Here is a 22,796-nt window from a genome sequence, read left to right as displayed (position 1 = left end):
TGATTAAACTTTTGCAGTCTGAAACCTTCATATCTGGGACTACAAACTGTGCTGTATGTTTTGAAAAACAGCCCATAACATATTATGAAATGTTAATGCTGCATTAGTAGTGACCAGCTACTAAGAGAGGGAAAAAATATGGAAAATGTGACAGATCTTGGCAAAACAAGATATTGTATCCAGGTTGTGATTATGTATCTGCTCTTTTCAACTCTATTGATCAAACAGAATCCTCTATTAATTGAATAGAATCTGTGGAAGTGAATAAGGTATAAAGGAATCATTTATTTGTCATGTTGCAACACAGGGTTGACACAATGTAATGTATGTTGCAGCCCCTTCATGCTCCACACACAGTATACAAATATGTGCTATGTCAGTGTAAAGTTTGATCATGTATTTATGGTGCAGCATGGAGGATGAGTTGAGGAAAAAAACTGCTCTGTCCTCTGGTGGTACGCAGCAGATAAGCACCAAAAGACTTAAAGCTGCACTAATCAACATTTTTTATATTGACAACTGCTCAAAGGACAATGTGTAATGAATGTTTTTTGGCTTGGTTTGCTACCATGCCTGAATAAAATCTTTATAAGGTGATGATGTCAATGTGCTTACAGCTTGTCCCACTGCCCTTAAGTGTTCACTGTCAATAATGTCATCAAGCAGATTAAAGGCATCAGTATGCACGAACCAAAAGCTTCATTGGATCTAACAGCACCTGAAATACCCTCCCAACCACCAGATACTTGCACAAGGCTATGCATAATTGCAAGAAACTAACTTTGCTAGGAAATCTTTTGGGAATCTGCAGCAAAAAGTTGCTGTCCTTCACCGCCATGTCTCATGAGTTCATGTTCAGTGCAAATGGCACCATTATGCAGATGGTTCAGTCACCACATGCCTGTTTTTTTTCATTTGCTTGATGGAAACAGTGTTCATTAATTTTAAATAAGCTGTTCCATTAAAAATGACAGCTCCTGTCATTTACACAAGCAATTCTTTAATGCAACTGTAACACCATGTCATATTCATGTAATGCCATTTCTGTTGATCAATACATTATGGTAATGTAAAAAAGTGAAGTGGTAAAGTTACTACCTTCTGAGCTGTCATTTTGCATCGCAACAAATTCCCTACCACTGCAATATTGCAGCATTTTGGAGATAAGTAAAAATGTATTCATAGGTATCTTGAACTGTCCGATCGTTCAGAGCAGTCGTAGATATGACATGCTCTCTGTTCAGACTGATGTTTAGTTTCTGGTATGTTTTAGATACTGAAATTCTCAGTTTGTGGAAAGAACAGGCACTGCTTCAGCTAAAACTGATCACAACTGGTTGACAGACAATCCTCTTGATCTTGACTATTCAAAGCAGAATTCCAAATATCTCAGTGTATGCAACAAACTGTTAACGTGTGTGATTCAAAGGATTTTTATGAGTATATTTAAAAAAACTTCAGTAATTGTTTTTATTATTAAAACTGTGACAGTGACTGCACATATCAATAATTAGCATTGTAATAATATGATAATGATTTTATGTTAAAACAATTTGCCACAGTGGCCAAGCCTGAAATACTTTTTGGCAATAACTGGCAAAGACTGCAGATATGCATGACTGCAGGATTTGGGGGTCTTGCTGTAGCGCTTTTGTGGTTACTCTGGTTATTGTGACAAGCATGTCACTAATAATGTCAGCAAAGGTGTGGACATGTTTTCATAGCTCAAGGCCTTTTGCGTTGCTGGTTATTTTGCATATGTCGGTTTGCCCTGCTAGTATAGTATAAAAGTGGTCAGATGTCAGTCACAATCCTAATGTTTTGGTGACCTCTTGAACATTTTAGTCATGCATGTGACTCTATGAATGGCAATGTCAGTCTGTAAGTCCACCACTTTTTATGGTGTTAGACCTCTCTGTTACGTGAATGTGTGTGTGGCACATCTCATGTTATGTTTGGAAGTGACTGGTTTAAGTTGGGAAACATGGAAGATAGGATGAACTCACATGGTTGGGGGAAGTCTCAGTCATATGGCCATGGGCTTTGACAATGGAGTCATGACAAAGGGGCCCAAGAAACGGGAAGATAGCTTTTTAGAATCAGTTTTGAGGGGAATGTTTTTGGAGAAAAGCCAAACTCTCTGACCTAGTTTGTACTCAGGAGCCTCTCTGCGGTAGCAATCGGCGAGCCGCTGTTTGTCCTCTGCCAAAAGGAGCAACACCACCAGAGCCCTCTTTCAGATTTGCTGACGAAGATGGATTGAACCAACAGAGAGTTCCTCTCCTTGGCCTGGGAATAGGGGGGTGGGGTGCGCAGGTACCCGAGAGAGGCCTTGAACAGGGTTAAGCCTGTAGCAGAGCTAGTGAAAGAGTTAAGAACGTACTCTACCCACAGGAGATGAGTAGACCAGGAAATAGGATTTGAGGCTGAGAGGCTCCTTAGAGCGGCTTCTAGGTCCTGATTGGTCCTCTCTGACTGGCGGTTGGTTTGGGGATGGAACCCCGAGGACAGACTAACTGATGCTCCCAGTGCCTGGCAGAACTCCTTTCAAAACTTGGGAGATGAATTGTGTCCCCTCTAGCTAATATCAGCTGGGATGCCATGCAGACGGAAAACATGCTGTACCACCATCTCAGTAGTATCTTTGGCGGAGGGGAGCTTGGACAGGACAACAAAGTGAGCAGCCTTAGAAAACCATTCAGCAATGGTAAGAATAACTGTAGTACCTTAGGAAGGAGGTAGAGGGCATCATATTTGATGTTTCTGGACTTGGGTCGGTACGTGAGGATGAAGTTAAACCGAATGAAGAATAAGGACCACCGGGCCTGGTGGGAGTTAAGTCGTTAAGTCAACTGGGTGTAAGCCTGGTTTTTGTGATCGGTCCATATCACAAAGGGTTGCTCTGAACCCTCCAGCAAGTGACACCACTCCTTCAGCGCCATTTTTACGGCTAGCAGCTCCCTGTCCCCGACGTCATAATTCTTCTCAGCTGGGGTTAATTTCCTAGAGAAAAAGGCACAGCGATGAAGTTTTTGGTCTGAGCCTGAACATTGTGAATGCACTGCTATTAGAGGTGTCTACCTCAACTACGAACTGATGAGTTGGGTTGGGTTGGATTAGGAGCAAACATGAACAAGACCTTGAGTCTTGTAAAGGCTGTGGTTGCTTCCGGGAAACACGAAAACAGGATTGAGAGGTTAGTCTGGTTAAGGGGACCACTACTCGTAAAGTGGCCATTCTTCCTCCGCCGTAATTTTTCTGGGTCTGCTCTCACCTGTCCGCAAGCGATGACACATCCAAGAAAGACGATTGAAGTAAATATCTGCTGCAAATGGTGAGTCACCCCTCCTGACTCTTGGAGAAAATGAGAATGTCATCTGGACACATGAACAGAAAGCTGTTAATATAGTCTCTCAGAACATTATTTACCAGGTTTTTGAAGACAGCTGGGGCATTGGAATGGACATCACCAGATATTCAAAATGCCTGATTGGGGTGTTAAAAACCATCTTCCACTCGTCCTTCTCCCTTATCCTCACCAAGTTTTTATTTATTTCTTTTTAAAATATATGTTTTATGTCTTGTCACAGAGGTTGAGAGTAATGTAATTTCAATTCTCTGTTTGTCTTGTACAATTGACAATAAAGCTGACTTTGACTTTTGACTTTGACAAATGATTGGTGTTCCTGAGAGGAAGCTTAGACAATACGATAGCTCCCTGTAGAGACTCGAAAGCTGAAGGGATAAGTGGCAATTAGTATTGGTTTTAATCGTGATAGCATTTAGACCCCTGTAGTCTATGCATGGACAGAGTGATTTGTCTTTCTTTGAGACAAAGAAGAACCCAGCACCGACAGGAGAAAAAGGATGGATTATACCTGCAGCGAGTCCTGGATATGTTTCCATTGCTTACCTCTCTATCTGGTAGGGAAACAGCTAACTCCTTGCTGAATACCTCCTTTAAGTCGTGGTATTCAGACGGCGCTCCGGACAGATGTGGGGAAGATACAGGAGAGACAGAGGAGATTTTTTGGGGAAATGGGGCTAATTGTAGGCAATGGGAAAGACAGAGAGAACTCTAGACAGTGATCTTAAATCTCTCTTAAAACGCACCTCTTTTCCTTGGCTTTTATTACCACTTAGATTGTTTATTTTATGTGCACAGGTATTTTACCCTTTATGTATGTTTATTTAAACTGTGCTTTATAAATAAGATCGATTGGATTGGTTCTTACAACTACCCCAGTCAATATGTGGGTTGTGAAGCTTAAGTCACAGATAACCAATGACTGGATGGATATGAGGAATGAACATAACACACAGGCAGATTTGTTCAACGTGGTTACTGGACAGTGTTACAGTTTTGGGTGCTATGCGGTGCGTTACCTCTTCCAGGAAGAGGAAGGTGATGGCCATGACTGGGGTGGATGAAGTCTCCAGTAGTTGGTGGTCTAGCTTCTTTGCTAGTTCCTTATCAATAAAGTTCTTTTCTGCCCCAGAATCCGGCAAAGCTTGGAGCTGAAGAGATAGGGTGGCAACAAAGGGTAGCAGGTAACAGCAGTTTAGGGTTAGATGGGGAGTTAATAGAGGGAGTGCTAGAGTCTACCTACACTATGTAACCTGGAAGAAAAGGCCACTGATGGGAGAAGGCAGAGGCAAGGTTAGAGGATCTCTCCCTCCATCTCTCTCATGTCCTATAATATAGACATTGCAGAGTGCAGCTTCATTCCATGAACTCTCCGCTGCCAGCACCCTAAATCTCACTGAGTAAGTGGCCAGCTATCATTTCCCTGTTTAAGGCTTAGTAATCTGCCAGCCACATCCCCCACATTATCAGACATGTTCTTGACCTCAGAGATGAACCCTTCATGTGTAAATTATAAATAAATAAATAATCTAATGGTTCTCGCATTCTCTAAGTTGCCTCTGCCTACTCTAACGACAACCCTCTTAGATGACCACAATATTTGCCGAACTCCACAGAAAATGGCTTCAGGTGCATATTGTGGGACTCTCTGACAACAGGCAGGGCCAAAGCTGAGGCTGCCCTGACTGGGGGCTACGTGGGGGGCTGCATAGAAGGCTGTATGGGAGGCTGCATGTTTGGCGGAGGGGTTGCTGGAACAGAAAAGAGACATTGGATTGAAAGTTAACATGCATCCACCGGGCTTGTTGCTGGGCAAGAATTGTCTCCAACATTTGTCCATGTTGTCCCAACAACCGTCCTTGGTGGAGCAGGGCCCGGTGTATACTCTCAATCTCTCTGTCTGTGAATGTCATCATGTTCCTGTCTGAACATAAGCTCCATTTTCCTTAATACTGGGGAGCATAGAAGTTAGATTATATAGTATAATATTACTGACACATAATATATAATATCACACAGAAGTATTGTATCTGTGTAAATGTACTATACATTCTTTGTACTTGTTATGAGTCACAAAGGAACCAGGGACTAAGCTGGTGCAGTTTTACAAATTCATTTAGATCAGTGACAAACACAATCGAGTCATACTGGATGGTGAGGTATGTTAGGGTCAAAGCCAAAGTAAAAAGTCCACATAGGCGAATAAATCCAACAAGGGAACATAAGTCCAAAAAATGATAAATCAAGCAAGGTCCACTGCAAAACAAAACAAAAACCGAACAACACAAAATGAGAAACCAAGCAAGGTCCAGTGCAAAACAAAGCAAAAGTCAGTAAATGTCAGTGAATTAAGTTTCAATTTAGTCAATTAATCTTGTTTCTTTCCTCTACTTTTATTTTTCTTTTTTTTTAGGTTAATTGCATCCTGGTGGCTGAATTTTGTGAGGGAACTTCATTAAGGGAGCCACCATCCAGAAGCCAACATGACTGACAAAGTGAATACATTGCCGTTCTTCTATGGTAACATCACTAGGGAGGAAGCAGAGGACTACCTGCAGCAGGCAGGCACAAGCAACGGCTTGTACCTGCTACGGCAAAGCCGAAACTATCTCGGAGGCTTCGCACTGTCTGTGTCGTATTCAGGCCGCTGCTACCACTACACCATAGAAAGAGAACCCAATGAAACCTATGCCATTGCAGGTGGTAAGAGCCACAGAAGCCCTGTGGATGTGATTGATTATCACTCTCAGGAGATGGATGGCCTTGTGTGTCTGCTAAAGAAGCCCTGCAACAGGCCCAAGAACATGCAGCCAAAGGTGGGGCCATTTGAGGACCTGAAGGAAAAACTGATCCGAGAGTATGTAAAACAAACCTGGAACCTGCAGGTTAGTGTCAACTCTATCCTGGAAGGTCATTTAGAATATAGAGTGTGTGAAGTCAGTAGGTACAATGCGTCCATGTTGAAGGAGGAAATCAGTCTGTAATGACGTCTGTAATTTTACTGTTGTGTTTTTTAATCTGTTAGACTTCTTTGTAGTAATACTGCCATTTTCCCTAATTTCAATAATTTGGCAAATACACTGTTATCATTAAGGTAGATTAATGGCCAGTGCTATAAAAAACATAAAGCCAATGTTGTGATGAAGTGTAGTTTTCCTAACAAGATTTGGCAAAATTCGGAAATAGCTGGTGATGAAAACAGTTCACTTTCTTGATTTGAAAGTTGAAAGCTTTGTGCTTCTTGTGATATTGTTTTTATTTCAAAGTTAACATGAACTGTCAAGATCAAGGTTTACTTCATCCATTATCACTAAGACTTATTGTATATTTGGTTTTTACCGACATGTATGTGTAGACAAGTGACTGTGTTGCAATGCACATGCTGGCATAGTTTGTGTGAGCCTGAAAGTTGCCCCAGGGAGCATATCAGGGCCAAATCATCCCTGGTTGACACTCTAATATCTTCACACTGACTTCCAATTTTGCATAAGTAAACAAAAGTATTCAGCAGTCAACATCAACAGCTGAGGAGGTTACTATATTGTTAATGCTTTGGAGATAAAGTTGTACCAGTTTCTCTCCAAAGCTGTGCACAATTGCCAATACATGAGATAAAGATAAGGTCATGTTAATAAAGAAATATTAGCTGTCTCTGGGTAAATCAATGTTAATGTTACTTATAAAAGGGAAGCTAAAAAAAAGGGCAATGAGAATGCTGAGCTTTCAAGTTTCATCAAGTCATTAATAACACCATCAAGCACATCATGTTTAGGAATGTCCTTTAAAACTCACACAAGTGCAGCTATTTACTGCACACTGTCATTAGAATCTAGTACAATTAGCTGATAATTAGCCTGATCAGCCACCGTCAGTAGCAAACATTGTTACTGTAAACTACTAATCAAACTAATAACTAACCAACTAATAACTTTCTGAGGTGGTAACAAAACATTAAACATATGCAGACAGTAAATGAATGAAATGGAAGTTGACTCTCCAGGGAAAATAATACTTCAACATCCCTTTCAGGAATTTGACATATTAACAATTCCTGACATGTAAGGAAAAACACTTTACTCTAGACAGACCAGATAGAAGGCATCATATGTTGTCTTCTTGTCAATTCAGCATCAATATAATCCATAAAGATAAACTGTATTTCCATTGAAACTTTGTTGCCTCAACTTCCCACCAGCCTCTGTTGGTTAGCTGCTCTATTTTAGTGGAAGACAACCATGGGAATGAGAGGCAAATTGTTTGATGTTTTCTCACTAAAATATGGGCTGGTTGGTGTATCAGATGCACACCCAATTAAGCACAAACTCATTACACTGTTATTTGGGGGAAAAGTAGGGTGCATCCTCTGTCACGTCTATAGCAAGTTAGCTGTGTCCTTTTGGATTTTAAACAGGAGGCATACATATCAATATTGTTGGAAAATGAATATTAACTGAGACATCTTGTGCTCTCTCGTGTCGATGTCCAGCGTAGTGGTGGAGACACTGGGAAACCTTGACATTGTTTATTTCCTGCGTCGTACTTAGTTTTTAACAAGAAATCCACAGCTTTCATTTAAGGGAACATCATCAGGAAGTGCCATAAATAAAATCTCTATTAAAGAGTGATTCCACTGATAAACAGAAACATGCAGTGACAGCCACCTAAGTAGTAATATCTTTTTAAAAGCAGTACATGCTGATAGCCACAGCTGTCTTTGAGTATGGTCAAGATTCTGCCGGTAATCATCATTCAACAGCATACAGTCTGGAGAGCAGGCAGTCTCTACACCAGGTGCTGTGTTATTTGTTCCTAGACACTTAACTGATGAACACTTAAATGTAATGTAAAAATACCCCCATTTGGTTCAAATCCCATACAGGTAACAATTTGGAGAAGTACTTATATTCATCATAAAATGCCATTTTGGTGTCAAATAAGTTTGATGTATGAAGTTCAGGTTTGTTAGTTTATGAAAAGGGTATGACAAGGGTTTTGTGAAGAACAAGAGACAAACTGTGATGCAGCCCATAAACATTTTTTCAGAACAGTTTTTATCCCATATTCCTATTATCAATACTGTGTATGTTCTGACAGTATAAAGAGACATTTCCTTTACTTAATCCTGATTTAGTAGTGTGACTGAGTTTTACTCTGTCACTTGCCCTTTGAAAAACCACATCTTGAAATGCTTTGACACTACTTACCAACCAGGGCAATAATGACACATGGTCCTCATTGCCATATGGAGTGTGTGTGTGTGTGTGTGTGTGTGTGTGTGTGTGTGTGTGTGTGTGTGTGTGTGTGTGAATGTGAACTGTAAATAGTGAAAATGCTGCTTGGTGTTTGATCACTTCACTTCAAATGGCTCACTCAATAGCCAGATCTGTCTTGACATGCATGCGCTATGTATTATGTGTGTGGGCTCATTGCTAATATGTGTGGGCAGGGAGCAGCTCTGGAGCAAGCCATCATCAGTCAGAGGCCTCAGCTGGAGAAGCTCATTGCCACCACTGCACATGAAAAAATGCCCTGGTTCCATGGAGCAATAACACGAGAAGACTCTGAGCCCAGGCTTCAAAATGGCTCCCGTACAAATGGCAAATTTCTGTAAGTATTATTAGTGTCACTATACAGATTTTGGCTGTGTTTATGTCTATTTTTTGAATCTTGCAATTTATCCAGAGCTCACAATATCCAGAATATGGTCAAAGAATAAACTCATGAAGACCACCATTCTCCACATTAAATCATTTTAGATGCATTTTGATGGTCCAGGTCACACAAAGATAAACCTACTTCACTGCACGTGTTAATTTCTAAGAAACTTGATGTTGAAGTCATCATTTTAGGAAGGTTTTCCTTGCAAGTGCAAGTCCACCAACAATTGTTGCAAATTAATATCTCAGAAAACAATTTCAAACTTTTTACCTCAGTTGAACATCTCAAGAACATCTGAAATTCTACTTGGAAGAAAACATTTGGATTTGGGTTACCTAATTTTTATGTTAAGTCAGAATCAGAATCAGAGTCAGAATTGGCTTAATTGGCCAAGTATGTTTGCATATACAAGGAATCTGACTCTGTTCTAACATAGCATTCAGTGTACTTGCATAGGAAAAAGAAAAGGGACATACAAAAGACAAAAAAAAAAAAAAAGATCAGTTTTGTAAAGATGAAAACATGACATGGCCCCTGACTGGATCCATTATAGCTGTTCTTATGTACAGAAATTCTTTATTTTATTGTCATGAACTACATTGATTAACTGCTTCTGCAAGTCTTACGAACCGTCCATGTTGACAGAAAACATGGACAGTTTTAGACCCAGTTCCAATCCAATAATACACAAATAGCTACAATGAACATGATGCCACAGTGAATGACCAGTGTTATGTTCCCTTAATGCTGTCAAGTAGATCTGCCTTGTTACAGTGTGAGTTCAGCAAATCAACGACAGTACACTGCTTTACATTATATTTATTTCGATGTATTAAATGTTTAAAATCAAAATGTTTTTTTCTTCGTTACGTTTGAACGAAGCAAGAGTAGAGTATTAATAACAGCTGAAGCTTGAGTTGAGAGTCAGTGGTCTCAGCTGAAGAAACACAGAGAAACACGCATGCACCCATGCACGCATGCAAGCATACACACAGGCACACACACACACACACACACACACACACACACACACTCACACACACACACACACACACACACACACACAAACTATGGTTTCCGCTCTGGCACTTTGCATAGGACTTCCTGAACTGGCCAAACAAGAGGAAGAATGACACTAAGGCGAGAGGTGACTCTTCTGTCTCTTTTCTCATGAAGTGTCTAGGAGGAAACATTGTATTTCCACTGAAACACAACCTCATGTTACAATCATAGCTTTATCTTAAATTTTATGAGAATATTCCAGACATGGTGTATTCATATAATATTTTGTAGTCCCTTGCAAGTTTTAGGCTCTGACCAAGGGTGGCCAACAACAGCGAACAAAACACTACTATAACTGGTTGTGATATGTAGATATTTTTAATTCTATAACATATTTTTGTATCTGTTATTAGAACATAATTTAGTTCACAAAAGGGGCTGGTGTATGTATGAATATTTAAGTAAATGTTTGAAAATATTTTCATCCTGTTTTCTACCAACAAGGTACAGCGGGTATATTGTATAATGACAGGTGGGGTTAAATCCTAACTAAACAACTATACAATCCCACTTCAAAAAACCTAAACTAGCCAACTACCAAAAATGAAGAACATGGTAAATTCAAGATGTACATTTTATTTCATTTTAAAAAAAAATAATCTCTCTGAGATGCACATTTATCAAACATTCTTTGTTATGCATTTTATTTTTAAATGCACCAATCACTTATTTTACTTGAAATGAGAAAAATACTTTTATTCATTATTATAGTACTTATTATTTGTCATCCCTCCAGATCAACGTAAAAACTGACAATAAATGGTGAAATGTTTTTGAATTATACTTTCTTTATTTGATTTGACGGTCAGTTGTTATTATATATTACAGACATTATAAATGTCTGTATGTGGTATACAGACATTTATGCAACAATAGGCTTCTTCAATATATATGGCTCTTAATTATACACATTGTGATGTTCCGGACCTTTGCTTGAGGAAATCTTCTCTGACTGGATCTCTTCGAATTTCATTGAATGCCTCTGAGCTACAACTTGATAAAACTTTATTGATCTCACAATGGAGAAATTAACTAACGCAAAAAAAGAACAATAAGGATGAAAATAAGAACAATAGGAAGAACAAGAACAATAAAGGTGCAAATAGAACAAACGGAGTAATAAATTACAACTGTAAGAGTTTAAAAAAATATATATATGCGTGTGTGTGTATATATGTATATATATATATATGTGTGTGTGTGTGTGTGTGTGTGTATATATATATATATATATATAGGGATGAAACATCAAAAATTCGAGAATACATCGAAAAAATGGCCCCCGAAGGATGAACTGCTAAGTGAATGTCTCATGGAGCAGAACCCTGATACTGTAGAGGAGGAGGAGCAGACAACCCGGAGGGACAAGCCCCTACATGGCATGTACCACCGTCAGATAGAGGAAGTGGCTGTTATCAAGAAATCCTACCAGTGGCTGGAAAATACAGGACTGACTGACAGCACAGAAGCACTAATCATGTCAGCACAAGAACAAGCCATGAGCACAAGAGCCATAGAGGCCAGGATCTACCAGAGTAGATCAGACCCAAGATGCACACTGTGCAAAGAAGTCCCTGAGACAGTCCAGCACATAGTAGCAGGATGTAAGATGCTAGCTGGATCAGCATACACGGAGAGGCACAACCAAGTGGCTGGGATAGTCCATCCATCCATCCATTGTCTTCCGCTTATCCGGGGCCGGGTTGCGGGGGCAGCAGTCTAAGCAGGGATGCCCAGACTTCCCTCTCCCCAGACACTTCGTCCAGCTCTTCCGGGAAGACCCCAAGGCGTTCCCAGGCCAGCCGAGTGACATAGTCCCTCCAGCGTGTCCTGGGTCTTCCCCGGGGCCTCGTCCCGGTGGGACATGCCCGGAACACCCTCCCAGGAAGGCGTCCAGGAGGCATCCGATAAAGATGCCCTAGCCACCTCAGCTGGCTCCTCCTGACGTGGAGGAGCGGCTCTACTTTGAGCTCCTCTCGAGTGACAGAGCTCCTCACCCTGTCTCTAAGGGAGTGCCCCGCCACCCTGCGGAGGAAACTAATTTCAGCTGCTTGTATCCGAGATCTTGTTCTTTCGGTCATGACCCAAAGTTCATGACCATAGGTGAGGGTGGGAACGTGTCCCTCGTGGCATTCTGTGGGAGGTGCTTCGGGAGTATGGAGTCTGGGGCCCTCTACTACGGGCTGTCCGGTCTCTGTATGACCGGAGCAGGAGCTTGGTTCGCATTGCCGGCAGTAAGTCAGACCTGTTCCCAGTGCATGTTGGACTCTGGCAGGGCTGCCTTTTGTCACCGGTTCTGTTCATAATTTTTATGGACAGAATTTCTAGGCGCAGCCAAGGGCCGGAGGGAGTCTGGTTTGGGGACCACAGGATTTCATCTCTGCTTTTTGCGGATGATGTTGTCCTGTTGGCTTCTTCGAACCAGAACCTCCAGCATGTGTTGGGGCGGTTTGCAGCCGAGTGCGAAGCGGCTGGGATGAGAATCAGCACCTCCAAGTCCGAAGCCATGGTTCTCGACCTGAAAAGGATGGCTTGCCCCCTCCGGGTTGGAGGAGAGATCCTGCCTCAAGTGGAGGAGTATCTTGGGGCTGGGATAGTATACAGAAACATCTGCAACCAGTATGGAATAGAAGTACCCAAATCCCAATGGGCCATACCACAGAAAGTGGCTGAGAACAGGGCCAAGATTCTGTGGGACTTCAGCTTCCAGACTGACAAACAGCTCCTGGCTAACCAACCGGACATAGTGGTGGTGGACAAAGAGCAGAAGAGGGTGGTGGTAATAGATGTGGCGATCCCAGCTGACGGCGACATCAGGAAGAAGGAACACGAGAAAATTGAAAATTGAGAAGTACCAAGGGTTGAAAGAGCAGCTGGAACGGATGTGGAAGGTCAAGGCTAGCGTGGTCCCTGTGGTAGTGGGGGCACTCGGGGCAGTAACCCCCAAACTGGGAGAAGAGTGCAGTCCGATAGGAACAGCCAAGACACTGCGCAGAACCCTCAAACTCGCAGGCCTCTGGTCAAGGGCCGGAGCTTGAGGATGACACAGATACCACCCCATCAGGGTGAGAATGAGTTTCTAGAAAGTGTCTTTTGCCCAGCAGCATTGGATTTGGATGTTTGGATGTTTGTAATCAGAGAAGAACAGAGGTTATTGCACATAATAGCTATACATTGGAGTTGTACAGTCTGACAGCGGCGGGAATGAAGGACCTGCGGTAGCGCTCCTTCCTGCACTGAGGGTGCCTCAGTCGGCCACTGAAAGATCTGCTGAGCTCCTCTACAGTCCGGTGCAGTGGGTGAGAGCTGTTGTCCATGATGGCTGTGAGCTTGGCCAACAGTCTCCTCTCACCCACCTACTCCACAGAGTCCAGTGGGCAGCCCAGGACACAGCTGGCCCTCCTGACCAGCTTGCACAGTCTCTTTCTGTCCCGCTCTGTGCTGCCCGGGGCCCAGCAGACGACAGCATAGAGGATAGCAGAGGCTACCACAGAGTCACAAAAAGTCTTGAGCAGGGGTCTGCACACTCCAGAGGACCTCAATCTCCTCAGGAGGTGGAGGCGACTCTGGCCCCTCCTCTACAGGCCCTCGGTGTTGTGGGACCAGTCCAGTTTATTGTTAAGGTGAACGCACAGGTACAGGTACTTGAAACTATCCACTGTCTCAATGTCCTCCCCCTGGATATTCACTGGTGAGTGTGGTAGTGTCCTCCTCCTGAAGTCAACCACCATCTCCTTTGCTTTACTGGTGTTCAAGCACAGGTGGTTGCGCTCACACCAGTCCACAAAGTCCATAATGACTGACCGGTACTCCAGCTCATTCCCCTCTGACACACAGCCCACGATGGCGGAGTCATCGGAGAACTTCTGAAGATGGCAGCTGTCTGTGTTGTAGGTGTAATCCGAGGTGTAGATGGTGAAGAGGAAAGGTGAGAGGACGGTGCCCTGGGGTGCTCCCTTGCATAGTCATTTGTGCATTTGTCTAGGGACATTTTTAAATGTCCCTAGACAAAAAAAACAAAAAAACGGTATCCAAAACATGGGTGGTATTAGTGTTATCATGTCTGCAAGCATGACTATGGGATTGTAGACTGTAATGTCTTTCATATGGAAAATAGTGTAAACCCATATTTAGTTGAAAATAGCACAAAGACAAATTACCAAATGTTACGGAAGCTGAGAACGGCCAGGTCCATATAATTTTTTTTTTTAACCGTTTTCTCGTGATAACGAATTAATTATTTCGTTATCTCAAGATAACAAAGACCATTTTCCCGTGATAACGAATTAAATTATTTGGTTCTCAGCATAGACTGGTTCTTGATTTTGGGGTTTCTACACAGACAAATCCCTAACGAAGGCTAGTTCTAATTTAGCACGATGTAGCTTGATAAAGTGTTTATTAGCAGTGATGTGATGAGTGTGTTTACATTATGGTTAGTGCGGCACAATGCATTACAGTGATCAACTTAAAATGTGTCTATAATCAGAGGAAGTATGCCCCTTTGTATTTAAAGTTCAGGGTTTCCCCCGTGCTTTATAGGCCTGGCGGGCTGCCAGGCTTTTCTTGCCCCCCCCTGCCAGGCTTCTGTAAAATGTTGAAACTGAGTTGAATGTTTTTTAAAAATTATATCCTCATTTAGAATTTGATGCCAGCGACACGTTTCAGAAAAGTTGGAACAATGGCAAAAAAAGACTGGAAAAGTTGTAAAATGCTAAAAGAAAACACTTGGTGGAACATTTTACAATTAACTAGCTACAGTTTAGTAACATGATTGGGTATAAAAATAATATCCTAGAGAGACTAAATCTGTCTGAAGTGAAGATGGGGAGGGATTCAGCACTCTTTAACAGACTGCACTGGTATATAGTGCAACAACCTAAGAATAATGTTTACCCATCCGTAGACCATGTTAAATGCAGTCTATTTTCCAAATATTGGTATAAACAAGGACATTTTGTAATTATGTATATTGAGACATTAAGACTGTTTGATCACATAAAGGCAGCTGTGGAGAGACATACAAACTGGGCAACAAAATCAGCAGATGCTCACTTTTGACACTGACACATAAGTGGTATTCAACATGGGTGACATCAACCCAGTAAGGCTGTTAGTACATACACCTGCAAAGAAAAGTCACCTCACTAATGGTTATAAACAAACACAAAAATAACAATTACCAACATAAACCAATATGACACAGACACATTACAAACACTTTTGTACAAAAAAACTCATGTGTTAGAGAGTAACATTTGCATTTTGTTCTACCTAGGTTGCAAAATGTAGATACACTTTTTCCCCCTTTTTCACAACCTCATGTTTTCATGTGTATTGTTGAAAAAATGGACTTGAAACATAAATAAGGGTCACCATTGTGCCTTTGAGATAAAGCTGGTGCTAATATTATGGTATGCTTACAGTTCGCTACAGTACAGCTAAGGTGTTTCTCAAATAACAAACCCTAACCCTAACCCACTGAAAGGCCTACTGAATGAGAAGAAAAGGGGTTTTAGATCTTGGGGTAAAAATGAACTCAGGAGTGTGCAGGTGGAGCTGAAAAATGAGATAAGAAGAGGCAAGGACAGCTGTAGAAAGATGCAGGAGGACCAGATTCAGCTCCAGACTGCTCAGAAACTGTGCAGATCAACTCTGTGGAAAAATTCCTGTGAGGTCCCAGTCCCAAAGACTGTGCATCCCAAAAGAGCCCAACCACTTCAGGCCGGTAGCCTTAATTCACCTGATGAAGAGAGGATGGAGAGGATCCTACTCAACCACCTCTGTCACCTTGTGGACCTCCTACAGTTTGCATATCAACCAGACTTTGATGTGGAAGATACAATCATCTACCTGCTTCACAGAACTTTTTCACACCTGGAGAACATTGGGAGCACTGTGAGGGTCATGTTTTTTTTATTTCTCCAGTTCTTTCAACGCAATCCAGCCATCACTGTTCAGAGGGAAGCTGGAAGGAGCTGGAGTAGACTGCCACCTGGCTGCATGGACCATCAACTACCTCACCAACAGACCACAGTATGTGAGGCTTCGCAGCTGTGTGTCTGATGTGGTAGTTTGCAGCACGGGGGCTTTACAGGGTACAGTGCTCTCTCCTTTCCTCCTCACCCTCAGAAATAACACTGACAGCTGTCATCTGAAGAAGATCTGTGATGATACAGCCATCATTGGAATTATCACAGGGGAACGAACTGGAATACTGGGGAGGTCATCACCAAGAAAACAAGGGGGTGTGAACTGAACAACCTGCACTTAAATGCCAGCAAGACAAAGGAGATGGTGATAGACTTCCGCAGGAAGGTACCACAGACTTCACTGGTGAACATTAAGGATTGGACATTGAGATTGGATGAATATAAATACCTGGGTGGTCACCTCAACCCAAAACTGGACTGGACCAACAACATACTGTAGATGTCCTGTACAGGAAGGGCCAAAATCCTCTCCATCTTCCATCCATGTTATCACCTTTTTATTCTTGCAATTACTGCTGTTTGTAACATCTTCATTTGCCCATTGTGGTTATAAAGTTATAAAGATAAGTTATATCTTATCTTTGACTAATATAGACATAGACTACAATGAGAACAAATCTGTTGAGTGAGATGCTGAAGTTTGAAAAACGCGTCTGATAAAGCTTGTTTGCTGAAGTGATTAAGCCGTGACTGGCCTGTAATTGGGCTGAATGTTTAAATGTGTACACTGAAAAATGATATAGTCTTATCGAGTAATTTGTATCATAAGGGATTTAATTTCTTGTTGTGTCCATACTTTCATGGTATGTCAGTTACAATAAGTTTCCACAAAAGTCCAACAGTTTATTGTGTTGCTCACTGGTGCACATCTAACCACTTTGGATGTGCATCCACCATCACAAACAACATTTTGCCCATAAACAGACTTGCATAATCTATGTGGAGTCTTTGCATGTGGTGCATGATTTTACCTCATTCTCTATGTTAGTATCCATGTGGGGCCACCACATATAACTTCTTTCCAAGTAGCTCATCCTTGGGTGCGACTGATGTAGCTGTTCCATCCTGTGTACTTAGTTCACATTGTCTCTGCTTATAAGGAATAAAGTCTCTGTGTGGGTTATTTATGAAGCTGTTCTGATGTCATTAGTGGTCCCAGTTCCTGGGACAAAATGAAAGTTGAAAGTTCCTCTGGTGATGGTCAGAATGTCAGCACTGCCATTGTTTTTACCTGCTGTTTTTAACATACTCATATGCTCCTAACACTACAGCCCATCTCATTTCCATGACATAGCAATGTTTTTACTTTTGTTGTATCAGATGGAATGAAAAGACCGAAAGAGACACAGATATCTGACTCATAGTTTAAGAGTTTGTCATTTTTGAATCTAGTCATGTGAACTGGGTTTATATTTCACAAATCTATGTTGGTACCTGACAAAACATCATTCACATCATTCTGTGCAGGAAGAGTATAAATGATACTTATACTAGATTCATTGAAGAGAAGATACCACCATTCTGGCAATACAAACAAAACAACAGAAGAAAGGTTTTAATTACAAACAACTTGTTGTTGCGGCTCTTGTCTCCTCCACTACCAATGTTCTCATTATACTCCTCCTACTTTGTGATATTTGTCCCATTTCTTTTCTTCTTCTTGTGTGTGCAGGATCCGACAAAGAGATCTGCATGGATCGTATGCTCTGTGTTTACTACATGAAGGACAAGTCATGCATTATCGCATTGACAGGGACAGGACTGGCAAGCTGTCTATCCCAGATGGAAAGAAGTTTGACACCCTGTGGCAGGTTAACACAATTATTGTCATGTATCTGGTCTTCATGTTGGTGTTTAACTATTAGTCTCAGGATTAGATTTAGGGGTTCCCGGCAGGTGTTTGACACATTGTTCAGAGACTGTCACCCATTTCATTTTCTCAGAAATAATATGATGTAATTCATAATTGTGATAGTTATAATAACATCCCTTATGAACACTGTCTTGAAATGTGCTAAGTGCATTCATGCTCCCAAGGCTGTGGCCTTAATTTTTGAAATAAGTCTATATTCAGGAATCCAAATTCCCTTAGCTAATCCCCAACCCCTTCTGAGAAATTTTTGACTAGCCACCCAAAAAAATATGTTTTCTGATTACTTTGTTTTACTATGAAGTCACGCTGTTGTAACATATACACAATGTGGCCTTAACGTTGTCTTGCTGAAAACAGCAGGGACATCTATGAAAAAATGTTGAGAATGATCACAGTCAACTTTGAAAACATTTTGGAAATGGCAATTTGGAATTGAAAAAGGAAACATTGGCAGTGAAACAAACTTGTATTGGAAAAAGTTGACACTGGAACCAATATTGGCTTGGAAAATGTTCCACTGAAAATAAAACACAAATATTAAAAAGTATTTCATTTTATTTTTATATTTTTGGATTTGTATATGTTTTTCAATTTTCTGATTTTTTTTCTCCATGTTTTTTTCTTCATGAAAGTCCTTCTTCATCCTTTTAGGCTGCTCCAAGCATGCAACTGCATGCACATCAAAAAGATTTGACTTAGCTTAGCTCTGATAACTGACATTAGTTAACGCTTGTTCCAGGAGACCACTGCCAGACCAGCATGCTGTCAGTTAAAAGTTATCTTACACCCAGCCTGGTTTTATGTGGAAAAATAACACAGACACACCACAGTAAAACAGACTTAATGTACTTGCAGTTTGGGAGTATCAGGCAAACTATTGGGCGCCAATGTTGTATGTAGTATACAAATCATTAGTATGCAGATATTTAAATCACACTTTGTTTACCCCTCCCCTCAATCGACTCCTCTCCACACCAAAACAGCAACAGAAAGTTGAAACTGAAAAGCCACTGAAAAAAAAGAAATGAATTGAATAACACATCAAACTATCTAAAGATCTAAAAATCTAAATTTAAAAAAGGTGTTGTTATTTTTTAGTGGAACAATTTTCAGTGCTAATACTTGTTTCAGTGCTAATACACTCCAGTACAAATGTTTCAATGGCAATGTTTTCTTTTTCAGTTTGAAATTGAAATTCCAAAATGTTTTTCAAAGGTGACTCTGATAGTTCTACAATATCTTTTATCCCTGCTCTTTTCAGCAGCTTTACAGTCACTGTTCTAGCCTCATATTCTTGTAGGAAGCCTACAAGAATAACAACTGTCAACTCTTGTTTTCTGGGGTGTAATGAACATTTTGGCCTCTGAAGAATGTTGTGAAAGACTTTGCACTTTTAGTTTTGTGTAGTTATTGATGCATATATGTATACAGTACTTCTCCCTTTTCCACAGCTGGTGGAGCACTACTCATGCAAACCAGACGGCCTGCTGCGAGTGCTAACAGAGCCCTGTCCAAGGCCTGATGGAGAAACTGGTAAGACATCTACAGGATGAATAAATGACTGTCACTCAAACTGAAGTCCACTGCATATTAATTAATATCTAACAAAAGTGTGGGAATATGTTCAAATCTGATCCCCATTTGTCATATTCTGTGTTCATATGGTTGATAGGACGCCCACTACTCCCACGGGACCATCCTGGATTAAGTTCTGCCTTTGTAAGTTCTGTGTGTGTTTGTGTGTCTGTGCCCTTGTGCATGTATGTGGCATTAATACATTTGCATATTCTCATGATCCTTTGCCTAGGTCAGTAACTACAACAGGAAGTAAGGTAATTTACATCTGTCACATGATCAGTGAAAGGAAATGAGGATGCTCCTTGTATTATCTTTATTTTCAGATATTTTGTTAATCACAAAATTGTGATTGAAATGGATTTAAATTCTAAATTGAGTCGGTATTCTGTTTACAGATTAATTATGAGTAACAGTTAGATTAAAACATGTGTGTCCAGCTTCTTGCATGTGGAAGGCTTTTTCTCACTTCTTTCTAGTGGTGTATATTCATGGTTTGATTTACTGTTTATTTGCATATTGTGCTTTAGTAACACAAAGTACAATTCAGTCATTGAGATTAAGAATGAATTATTTGATTGTGAATCAGTTCAAAAGAAGAAATAAGTTATTTATGTGCACAATTTATTAATTTGTGCCCACATTTTTTTTCCAAGACACCTGAAATCTGCTGAAATCCATACAATACAATGGAGGTGGATGGAATTTTTGTGATGCGCAAAGCATTGAAAAAGCTATAGAGTATAAATAGATAGAGAAAATTCAGCATCAACATCTCTTTCCAAACGCTGATACTCAGACCTGACCTACACAGAATGGGCTGTCAATAGTTTTCAGTGGAGCTACTTAGAAATAGTCCCTATGAAAACTGTTGACATTGTGTTCTATGGATTAACTGGGGCACTCTTCCTGACAGAACAGTCTCCCAGTTAATCCAGAATAATAATAACAATAATAATACAGAATTTTGATGTTTTGTTCATATATTTATGCAGTACTGTGAGTACAACAGGGTCATTCCCCACCACTGACTTGGGATGGAGGCAGAAATATCAAAGATAGATGTTTATTCACTTTTATTTTGTCTTCATCCTGACAGGCATACTGTACAGTACGCTGAACATGGAAATGCTGTATACTGTATGAATAGTAGTTAGAAGTAGAAAGAGTTAGAGAGTATAAAGACCTCTGCTTCCCAAGTTTGTAGTGGAATGAATAAGATGACTCAGTGTATGCACCAAGAGATAAACTTGACACATCCCTATTTGGAGCTTACCTTTCCCCTGAATCTGTTTCTACTGTAATGCTCAGGTGCATGACTATAACATTACCAGGTCACCTTCTGATAACTTCTCTAACATGTTGGTTTCTAGCAAAGTGCGGCAGGTGGAATTCTCTCCAGACTCAGAACTGTTCCCATACCTGGCCGAAAAAAGGTGCACTACCACTCCTCCTGCCTCCTCATAAATCTATTGGTCACAGTAGTGTGCAACCCCACCTTAACTCTTCCACGTGTCTGATTTTGCTTCAGTATGGATCGCTACTTACTAACACAATCCTTTGCTTTATCACGTCCCTTCTCCATCTCTCTGACAGATGCCAGATCAGAGCAGATAATTTCACAACTGAAGCTGACTACACACTCAAACTTATTCAATTTACAGTTTGTTTGACATCATAGTAGTTGCCCTACTTGTAATTACAGTCTGACACCACCCAGAGGTTACTAAGTGCAATTACATTCTGAACCACAGCCAGCAGTCTTGTACTGTGTCCTTTTCAATAGCTCCCTCGACATGTCATAGTGGGTCAACATGTCCTAATCCAAAGGCTCCTCCACAATGTTGTTTGAACAAATTTGGACAACACAACACATCCTTTTAAGACCCCTGTACTGTGCACCGGTCACTTGGTTTAGTTTGTTTGAAAAACATGTTAAGGACTCTTAACATGTTTTTCTCAATTTTCTAAGAAATTAAATTTCTGGCTTGGTACTATTTACAGGGAAAATAGAGACTAAATTCTGAGACAATACACAGTAATAATAAAGTCTAGAATACCCATTTGTTTATTTGAGTTATTAGCCAATTGTTGCTGGTGGTGTTGTTTAAGGATGGTAATTTTGGTCTGTCTGTGGTTGGTCCACTGCTTTGATCCAACTGAAATATTTAAAAAGTATTGCTATTGCTATTGATTGCTATGGAACTTATGACTTAGATGGGTTTTCCAGCCATCAGCAGGTAAAAATGTTCATTTAGCTAGTGAAATAGCTTTTCATCTACAATCTGCTATCTATCATGTATTTACTGGCACACAGCCCTGTTGGTCTGTTTTGCTTTCACAACAAATAAACTGCACCAGAGTTAAACAACAGCATTTTGGCAAGTATTAAACTGAGGCATTATGATTCTTTTGTCTAGTAGGTATTATTCCACCTGTGGCCACAGGCAGACTACCAAACAATCCCATAAAATAAAATGTAATTTAATTCAATTCAATTCAATTTGAGAGGGGGGAACCTCACCCACTAGACACAAACTACAAAAATGTTCAGTAGTTTAAGGCTAACTATGAGACTGTGGGATCAAAGGGGTCTCATTGGTTGTGTCAGAGTAAAAGGCTTCTCCATTTCTTGGAGAAGCCTTTGGTTTTGAACAGCCTTGTCAGCCTGTTATGGTGTTTTTGATCAAGAAAGGTGGAATTGAAATGAAGGGCCTTTGAAATGGAATTCCGAGTTTGCCTCTGTGGCTGAGACATTAGACTTCGTTGTTAGACTTTGTTGCTCACTGTGCAGCTTTTTGCACCTCACACCTTTGTTTGTTGAGTTCAGCATTTCCAACTTTTGTTAATGCAATTGCTGAAATGTACAATAGAATTATGATACTTTTAATAATGTCGACACTGAAGTCACAGGTGCTAGAGATTCAAAAAGGGTTCTTGGATCTGAACATGCTTTGATATATTCACATATTTTTTAAAGCTGGAGGATCGGTCATAATGCATGTTTCAAAGCTAGTAGATCGTTGACATCAAGCTGTTTGTTCCATACCCCTTCTTTGAATGCATGTGAATAAAAATACTAACGCTATGCATTTATTCTCTTCTTCTAAACCCTTTGTATGGACAATTATACAATGCCCAATTAAATGGCCATCATGTATTACAGTGCTACTGAGGGGTGGCTAACGAAAACAAAAGAGAAAAAAAATAAAAAATAAAAAACTTGACATATATGGTTTCACATAATTTTATTCAGAATTTCCTTCTA

At 40.6% G+C, this 22,796-nt stretch overlaps 1 protein-coding gene across 3 annotated transcripts in view; it reads left to right on the top strand.

The window, feature by feature from the left end:
* syk (spleen tyrosine kinase) overlaps positions 1–22,796 on the top strand; it is a 33,008-nt gene that overhangs the window by 1,707 nt on the left and 8,505 nt on the right. For 2 of the 3 annotated variants that reach the window (XM_041959960.1, XM_041959961.1), the window contains exons 3-8: positions 5,781–6,252; positions 8,814–8,974; positions 17,753–17,891; positions 19,405–19,486; positions 19,626–19,672; positions 20,902–20,964. In XM_041959960.1, coding sequence (XP_041815894.1) covers positions 5,851–6,252; positions 8,814–8,974; positions 17,753–17,891; positions 19,405–19,486; positions 19,626–19,672; positions 20,902–20,964 — 894 coding nt within the window. In that variant the 5' untranslated portion in view covers positions 5,781–5,850. The remainder of the gene's footprint in view (positions 1–5,780; positions 6,253–8,813; positions 8,975–17,752; positions 17,892–19,404; positions 19,487–19,625; positions 19,673–20,901; positions 20,965–22,796) is intronic. The other variant, XM_041959962.1, reaches the window with a different exon arrangement.

The sequence above is a fragment of the Chelmon rostratus genome, chromosome 19, assembly GCF_017976325.1.
Source record: "Chelmon rostratus isolate fCheRos1 chromosome 19, fCheRos1.pri, whole genome shotgun sequence".
In the NCBI taxonomy this organism is placed as follows: Eukaryota; Metazoa; Chordata; class Actinopteri; order Chaetodontiformes; family Chaetodontidae; genus Chelmon; species Chelmon rostratus.
This window is presented reverse-complemented; position numbering and strand designations above follow the sequence as displayed.